Genomic DNA, 8,647 nt, shown 5'->3' on the forward strand with positions numbered 1-8,647 from the left:
CTGCCATTGGGACAAGATGCTGGTGATGCTGTCTGGATATGGTGTGTGGGGTATGACTCCATGAATCTAACTGTGTAGCCTGTTCTTGACTCATCTATGAGACAGGTCTCACAACTTAATCACTAGTCCCTAGTTGTTGGCGCGGGGACCTCTGCAGGGTCGACACAGCTGAATTTCTGGTGTGTAGGCCAATGCCAGGTGGTCTGTCTGGTTTCAGTCATTTCTTGAGACTTTTTAGCAGTTAATGTAACCAAGGGATACTGGGCCATTTCAGGGGACAGTAAAGAGCCACTCACATCACAATGGATCTGAAGTCATGTGTTGACCAACCCAGATAAAGACGGCAGATTTCCTTCCCTAAAGAACATTTTACTTTGGAATGAATTTTTATGACAATTTACGGTTATCATTCGACTTTTGAATCCAGATTTTTAAAAAATTCTAATTCTACCATGTGCAGCTGTGGGAATTGAGCTCAGGTCCCCAGAACCTTCCTTGGGTTAGAAACCCAACAGTAATACTGTGACATCATTGCCCATCATTCACTTTCCCGGGGAGGGTTTGATGGGTCGGGGCAAAAACCACGAGCTGAGGTTTTTAATCAATGAGTGGCTTCTTCATCCACTTCAGAGGGCTGGTCAGAATCAACAGTGTGCAGTGGGACTGGATTGCCTCATGAGGGCAATTGAGGGACACGGGGAGAGGGAGGGGATTGAGGGACATGGTGGGAGGGTGGGGATTGAGGCACATGGGGAGGGTGGAGATTGAGGGACACGGGGAGAGAGTGGGAGTGGGATTGAGGGACACGGAGAGAGGGAGGGATTGAAGGACATGGTGGGAGGGTGGGGATTGAGGCACATGGGGAGGGTGGGGATTGAGGGACATGGTGGGAGGGTGGGGATTGAGGCACATGGGGAGGGTGGGGATTGAGGCACATGGGGAGGGTGGGGATTGAGGGACATGGTGGGAGGATGGGGATTGAGGGACACAGAGAGAGGGAGGGATTGAGGGACACGGGGAGAGGGTGGGATTGAGGGACACGGGGAGAGAGTGGGATTGAGGGACACGGGGAGAGGGTGGGATTGAGGGACACGGAGAGAGGGAGGGATTGAGGGACACGGGGAGAGGGTGGGATTGAGGGACACGGGGAGAGGGTGGGATTGAGGGACACGGGGAGAGGGAGGGATTGAGGGACACGGGGAGAGAGGGATTGAAGGAGAGGGGGTGAGGATCAAGGGATATGGGGAGAGGGTGAGGATTCAGGAAGACGGGGAGAGGGTGGGAATTGAGTTATACAGGGGGAGAGGGTGTCAAGTGAGGGACTTTGACTCTGACTTGGGGATAAAGGAGATTTGAAGAGAGATGGTTGGAGGTTAGGATTGAATCTACAAACACTTTCTACAATCTACAATCTCAAACATGCTGCGTTTCCTGCACAGGAGCTCATCTTTCTATTCCTGAAGCACTTTGTGCTGTGACCTTCACTTGAGCCCAGTATAGGTTAGCTCTGCCATTCCGTCTCTGATGTGTCGGAAGTACTCGAGGTGTGTACGGTGGATTTTCCAGCTGTATTTGCCACAGCTCTTGGCGTACTGCATGAAGTGGGGAGCTCCGGTGAAGATCACATTGTCTGCCACGACAATACTTCCCTCCTGCAGCAGGCCGTAGTCTTCCAGTAATTGCAGGTCTCGGAGGTAGCAGCGTTTCCAATGGTTCATGAAAACAAAGTCAAACTTGTCCACTCCAAACCTTTCTCTGAACTGAGGGATTACTTCCTCAGTTGGCCCAATAATCTGTTCCACCTATTGAAAAAAGAATCATTGTGAACTATTTCACACCAAAGCTTTAGTTGAGCATATTGAAATTTGTGTTTATCAGGTGAATGACTTCAGTATGGGACATTGTCCAACTTGTGATCGTGTCAGCTTCCTGCCTGCTGTAGACTGATCTCCATCGACATGTCTTCCTTAAACACTCCCAGGACTGGGACAGCACACGGTCAGATAAAGAGTAAAGCTTCCTCTACACTGTCTCCCATCAAACACTCCCGGGACAGGGAGAGCAAGGGGTTAGATACAGAGTAAAGCATCCTCTACACTGTCCCCATCAAACACTCCCAGGACAGAGATAGTCTGGTGTTATTTACAGAGTAAAACATCCTCTACACTGTTCCCTATCAAATACTCCCAGGACAGGGATAGTACGGGGTTATTTACAGAGTAAAGCTCTCTCTACACTGTTCCCCATCAAATACTCCCAGGACAAGAACAGCATGGGATTAAATACAGAGTGAAGCTGACTAGATTGACCCCATCAAACGTGCACTTTGTCTCCACCTACCCCCATGTTGGAATCATGAATTAGTCTCATCATTAACAAACACACAGATATGAATTTTATGAACTGGTGAACTGAAATAGAGATGAAAAAATGTAGAAAGCAAAAATAATGAAATAAATGTGAGTTTTGACTGGGTGAGTAATGTCTCTCTTGCTTTCTCTCTCTCTCTGTTTCTTCTCTCTCCATGTTTCTCTCTCTGTTTCTTTCTTTGTCTCTGTGTTTCTCTCTCTCCGTGTCTCTCTCTCTCTGTGTTTCTCTCTCTTTCTCTTGCTGTCCTTGCAGTTGGCAATGAATCAGCAGCTATACTCACCGCATCTTCGTCGAATCCTGCCAAACGGATTATCTTCTCAGCCACTGCTGCATTCCCCTTGTCCATCTCCACGGTGTAGAGCCTGGCACTGAGGGACAGGTTCCTGGCCATGCGGACAGCTGAGTAACCACAGTAAGTCCCCAGTTCCAGCAGAGTGAGGGGAACATTCTCAGAGATCAAGCGTTCCAGGATCTTCCCTCCAATTGGGTCGTGGTTGGGATTGGGATGCGTAAAGAGAAGGAAAGGAGAAGGCAGTTTGTGGGAACTTGCTGTTTACTGTGCTGCGCTATTGTTACATAATATTCTGAAATGTACTTCATTGTTTGTGAACTACTGTGAGCTCAAACCCTTCAGCAAGAAGCTGATGAGACTGAGGGATATGAGTATGTATTTCCTTGATCAGCGCAGTAAGGGTCATGGTCTTTGCCTTCTCCACCTCCATCCCCCTCAGGAACGTTCACCAGCTCTCATACCCTCCACCTTTTCATCCTGAGATCACATAAACTCTAGGCATTATATAGGAGTCACATTGGGTCAAGGGTTGGGGAATACTGCCTAATGGAGCCAAAGCAAACTGCTATGATACAGATCATCGAGGAGATGATAAAATATCAGAATAGGTTTGAAGGGCTGAATGGCCTCTTCTTGGATTGATATGATAATACATTGCAAGAGGAAACTTTTTAAAAAGAATATTTTGTTCATTCCTGGGATGTGGGCATCACTGGCTGGGCCAGCATGCATTCATTGCCTATCTCTGGTTTCCTCTGAGAAGGTGGTGATTTGATTTGATTTATTATTGCCACATGCACTGAGATATAATGAAACATATTGTTTTGCGTTCTAACCAGACAAATCATACTTTGCATCAAGGTAATAGAACAGAATATTTATTCATTTATAAATAGAAAGTGGATCACTAACACCATTGCTTCACTGGAGGCTCACTAATGACATTACCTAGTCAAAACATCTGAAAACAAACCTTCTAGCTCAGTAAGCAGACTTACATCCAGCACTGAATCTCAAAATAAACAGACCATCTTTGTTCCCTCTTAGTCTCATAAACAATATCTCTGATGCTAACATAAGATCATAAGACATAGAAGCAAAAATTAGGCCATTCATCCCATCAAATCTACTCCACCATTTGGTCATGGCTGATAAGTTTCTCAACCCCATTTTCCTGTTTTCTCCCCATATCCCTTGATCACCTTGACACTCAAGAGCCTATCTATCTCAGTCTTAAATGTATTCAATGACCTGGCCTCCACAGCCTTCTGTGGCAGTGAATTCCATAGATCCATCACTCTCTGGCTAAAGAAGTTTCTCCTTATCTCCTTTCTAAAAGGTCTTCCCTTTACTCTAATGCTGTGCCCCTCGGGTCCTAATCTCTCCTATCAAGGAAAACATCTTCCCAACATCCACTCTGTCCAGGCCGCTCAGTATTCTGAATATGACTTGTGCCAATTTGCTATCATGAAATAAACTGTACCATATTTAAGACAAAAGTCTCTTCTTCTCAGACTACCTTGTGATTTTTCTCTGCAACACCAGAAGGTCCCAAACTAGAGGGAGGATGATGGCAGCAAATGCCCTTTACAGTGACCAGGAGTCCAGCAAGCTCATGTTGCATTAGGCCGGCAGTAGTCATCTGAAGATTAATGTAATGTTCCAAAGATGATTTGTATTTAATATTTCTTGAAGGATTTCAGTTTTGAAGGATTAGGAGATTCATCTCAAGTTTTGAAAAGAGGTCTTCAGAAGATCACAATACAGATTGGAAATTCTCTTAGCAAAGCTTCGAAGGAATCACATTACTGCAGTACCTGTTATTGTCCCTTGCTGATGTAATTTGAGCAGTGCCGGGATGGAGGGAGCTTTGGGATCTGGAATTATTTGGGAATCAAGAAGCCTGTAAGGAAGGACTATCAGGCTGATCCCTTCTATTTCAGGTCTTAATCACATGTCAGAATGGCAAACTTCAAAACACTTCACGCTTAATCGTTTTCACCTTCAAGAATAACTCTAATGGCTAGGGTGGGAGTTTCACTTTAGTTTATAAGTGATGATCTGCAGAGAAAAATTGATTTCAGAAAGGCCACGAGCAGTATTTGCTTTCTGCAACTGAGCAGGATTAGAACTCTAGAAACGATCCAGAGGCAGCTCTAGCTTGGCAAAGTTAGCTGTCTGAAAAGTGAGAGTTGTGACTATGGGTAAGTGCTGTTTCCAGAATCCCCAGACTATAGTGTTACAGCTACAGAGACGATGCAGAGAAAGATCAGCTCTAATATATGAGAGGTCCATAAACTCAGGGAAGGAAAACCACCAGAATATGAGCATCCACTGCAGGAGTCCATGACAGAGTGGCTCAAGAGAATTTCATGGCCAACTTGTATGAAGTGAGTTTTTGGAATCCCTTGAGAAGTTTTAATGAGATTTGGCACCATGCAGTATCACTAATGTCTGCAGATTGATGGGAAATCTCTGGGATTAGCCTCAATCACATTTGCTGTTTAACGTGTTCTGTGGAGTGTTCAATCATCATTTGTCAGTTACCCATATTTGCCTTGTGTTATGTTTAGGATGTTAGAATATAAATTGTATCTATCTTTGCATAGTCAAAAACTTTATTTTCAATAATTTCTGCATATTTGCTTGATTGTGTTTTATGCATAATTAACTAGCTCCTCCATGTTGACTAAGTTAACAATTATACAACACCAGGTTATGGTTCAGCAAGTTTATTCAGAAGCACTAACTTTTAGAACACTGCTAGTGCTTCCGTATAAACCTGTTGGATTATAACCTGGTGTTGTGTGATTTTTTAACTTTGTCACCCCAATTCAACTCCAGCACCTCAAAATCATGTTGACTAAAGTAACCTGGTTGACTAGTTTCTATGACAAAACAAGTTACAGTCATATCATCGTTTGGTTAATTTGAAGTTTGTTAGGACCAGTGAAGGAGTGGGATGAGTAAGGAATCAGTACATCCTCCACCTCAGTTATTCCAGTGCTGAAGGTAATATTTAGCTCCACCCAGTCTATGATGTCAAATGCACTTGGATGTGAGAACAACTCTAGACTTCAAAGAGGAAAGGCCTACCAGGGAGATTTTCTCACTGTCTCAGAAGCATTTTCCAACACACCAATCTACTTGCCTGGATGGATGCAACTCCAACTCAAGAATCTTGACTTCATCCAGGACAAAGCAGCTTCCATTTGATTGACATCGCATCCACACCAATGCTCAGTAGCAGCAGTATGTACTATCTACAAGATGCGCTGCAGAAATTCACCAAAGGTCCTCAGACAGCACCTTCCAAACCTATTACCACTTCCATCTAGAAGGACAAGCGCAGCAGATATGTTGGAACACCATCCCCTGCAAGTTCCCCTCCAAGCCACTTACCATCCTGACTTGGAAATATGTCATTGTTCATTCCCTGTATTTGGGTCAAAGTTCTGGAATTGCCTCCCTAAAGGCACTGGGGACATTGCAGCACATGGACTGCAGCAGTTCAAGAAGGCAGCTCAACCCCAACTTCTCTAGGGACAACTAGGGACGGGCAATAAATGCTGACCCAGCCAGTGACATCCTTGTTCCACAAGAGAATAAACAAATTTGTAGCACATTGCTATCAGGAAATAAAGTATATCTGGTTTGAGACATGGTTGCCTTGTGGTTTTCCTCTACAGCTCTAGACCAAGCAGCTCCTATCGCTCCCAACCTCAAAGGAAGATGGTGGCAGATATGCACCTCAAGGTGACCATGTATCCAGTGAGCTCCCTCGACATGGTGCCAGCAATGAGTGTCTGAAGGTAAATTTCACTGCCCTTGCTGGCTCTTTAATGGAGTGATGCCCCACTGCTGTGGAGAGTAGGGCAATGTGCCATTGGTCCCACACCCCTGCTGGTCCTACAACCAAATTCCATTTACCTTTCTCTGGCCCAACATTGCTCAGGTATTCTGAATGATAGCACCATGTATCGAAGGTGTTAAGGATGTTCTCTGGATCTCCAGGAATGCTGTGCGTCATCACATACTGGAAGGCCCTCTCTTCCCTGGACAGGCCAGTTGTGTAGTCCTGAATCTTCCGGAGAATTACTGCCCGCCAGAACAACAGGAAGTAGTAGCGGTATCGAATGATGAGAGTCATCAGAAAGGGGATGAAGGCCAGGGCGATAGCAGGAGAGACCATCTGGAAGGAGAGAGGGGGTAGGGGTGTCAGTTGAGTATCTGTGTGTTAAAGCTCCAGAGTCAAACTTCAGAATCATCGTTCCTTTGCTCTCTGACATGTGGCAACGCCATCACTTCCAACTGTGACTCTGTCCAGTCCCAGTTCAAGGGACACGTTGGTGCACTGAAAATCTAATTTGGCTCATAACCCAGGCCAATGCTCAAGGAATCCAGGCTCAAGTCCATCACAAACTGCTGGAATTTAAATCCATTCCATCAAACCTGGAATATCTAATCTTAGTGTTTAGGAGCATGAAGCAACCATAAAAGCAAAAACTTAAAACTGCAATGCTGAAAATTTGAAACAAAACCAGAAATTCTTGGAAAAACTTAGCAGGTCCAGTAATAAATGTGGAGAGAAAGCAGGGTCAGTACTGATGGAGTGTTGCACTGTCAGAGGGTCAGTTTTGATGGAATGCCACACTGTTGGAGAGTCAGCACTTGAGGGTGTGCTGCACTGTCGGAGAGTCAGTGCTGAGGGAGCACTGTGCTGTAGGAGGGTCAGTGCTGAGGGAGTGCAGCACTGTCAAAGGCTCAGCGCTGAGGGATTGTTGCATTGTCGGAGAGTCAGTGCTGAGGGAGAGTGGCATTGTCACAGGGTCAGTGCTAAGGGCGCGCCACACTGTTGGAGGGTCAGCACTGAGGGAGTGTTGCACTGTCATAGGGTCAGTGCTGAGGGAGCACCGCACTGTCGGAGGGTCAGTGCTGAGGGAGTGCCGCACTGTCGGAGGGTCAGTGCTGATGGAGTGCGGCACTGTCACAGGGTCAGTGCTGAGGGAGCACCGCACTGTTAGAGAGTCAGTGCTGAGGGAGTGCTGCAATGTAGGAGGGTCAATGCTGAGGTAGTGCTGCACTGTCGGAGGGTCAGTGCTGAGGTAGTGCTGCACTGTAGGAGGGTCAGTGCTGAGGGAGTACAGCACTGTCAGAGGGTCAGTGCTGAGGGATTGTCACATTGTCAGAGGGTCATTGCTGATGGAGTGCGGCACTGTCACAGGGTCAGTGCTGAGGGAGTGCCGCACTGTCGGAGGGTCAGTGCTGATGGAGTGCGGCACTGTCAGAGGGTCAGTGCTGATGGAGTGCGGCACTGTCACAGGGTCAGTGCTGAGGGAGCACCGCACTGTTAGAGAGTCAGCGCTGAGGGAGTGCTGCAATGTAGGAGGGTCAATGCTGCGGTAGTGCTGCACTGTAGGAGGGTCAATGCTGAGGTAGTACTGCACTGTAGGAGGGTCAGTGCTGAGGGAGTACAGCACTGTCAGAGGGTCAGTGCTGAGGGATTGTCGCATTGTCAGAGGGTCATTGCTGATGGAGTGTTGCACTGTCACATGGTCAGTGTTGAGGGAGCACTACACTGTTGGTGGGTCAGTGCTATGGGAGTGCCACAGTGTCAGAGGGTCAGTGCTGAGGGATTGCCATACAGTTGGAGGGTCAGTGCTGAGGGAGTGTCGCACTGTTGACGGTCAGTGCTGAGGGAGTGTGGCATTTTTGGAGGGTAAGTACTGAGGGAGCGCCGCTCTGTTGGCGAGTCAGGATTGAGGGAGTGCTGCACAGTAGGAGGGTCAGTGCTGACGGAGTGTCGCACTGTCAGAGGATCAGTGCTAAGGCAATGTCACATTGTCGGGGGGTCAGTACTGAGGGACTGCTGACTGTCGGGGAGTCAGTGCTGAGGGAGTGGGCACTGTCGGAGGGTCAGTGCTGAGGGAGTGGGCACTGTCGGAGGATCAGTGCTGACGGAGTGGGCACTGTCGGAGGGTCAGT

The 8,647-nt window shown here is 47.0% G+C and overlaps 1 protein-coding gene across 1 annotated transcript; it reads right to left on the minus strand.

The window, feature by feature from the left end:
* Positions 1 to 1,481: 1,481 nt before the first annotated feature.
* On the minus strand, positions 1,482 to 6,890 carry tomt (transmembrane O-methyltransferase). The gene is made up of 3 exons (XM_060826916.1): positions 6,593 to 6,890; positions 2,651 to 2,847; positions 1,482 to 1,802 (listed from the first exon to the last, which is right to left on the minus strand). The coding sequence occupies exons 1-3, from the start codon at positions 6,852 to 6,854 to the stop codon at positions 1,482 to 1,484; spliced, it is 780 nt and encodes a 259-aa protein (XP_060682899.1). The 5' UTR covers positions 6,855 to 6,890.
* Between the last annotated feature and the right edge of the window lie 1,757 nt (positions 6,891 to 8,647).

This window comes from Hemiscyllium ocellatum, chromosome 6 (genome assembly GCF_020745735.1).
Source record: "Hemiscyllium ocellatum isolate sHemOce1 chromosome 6, sHemOce1.pat.X.cur, whole genome shotgun sequence".
Classification (NCBI taxonomy): domain Eukaryota; kingdom Metazoa; phylum Chordata; class Chondrichthyes; order Orectolobiformes; family Hemiscylliidae; genus Hemiscyllium; species Hemiscyllium ocellatum.

Coding starts and splice junctions, on each gene's coding strand:
- tomt (XM_060826916.1), bottom strand. CDS start 6,854: ATGGTCTCTCCTGCTATCGCCCTGGCCTTCATCCCCTTTCTGATGACT. Junction 2,848..6,592: donor CAATGTTGGGCCAGAGAAAG/GTAAATGGAATT, acceptor ACCCAATTGGAG/GGAAGATCCTGGAACGCTTG. Junction 1,803..2,650: donor CAGGATTCGACGAAGATGCG/GTGAGTATAGCT, acceptor TTTTTTCAATAG/GTGGAACAGATTATTGGGCC.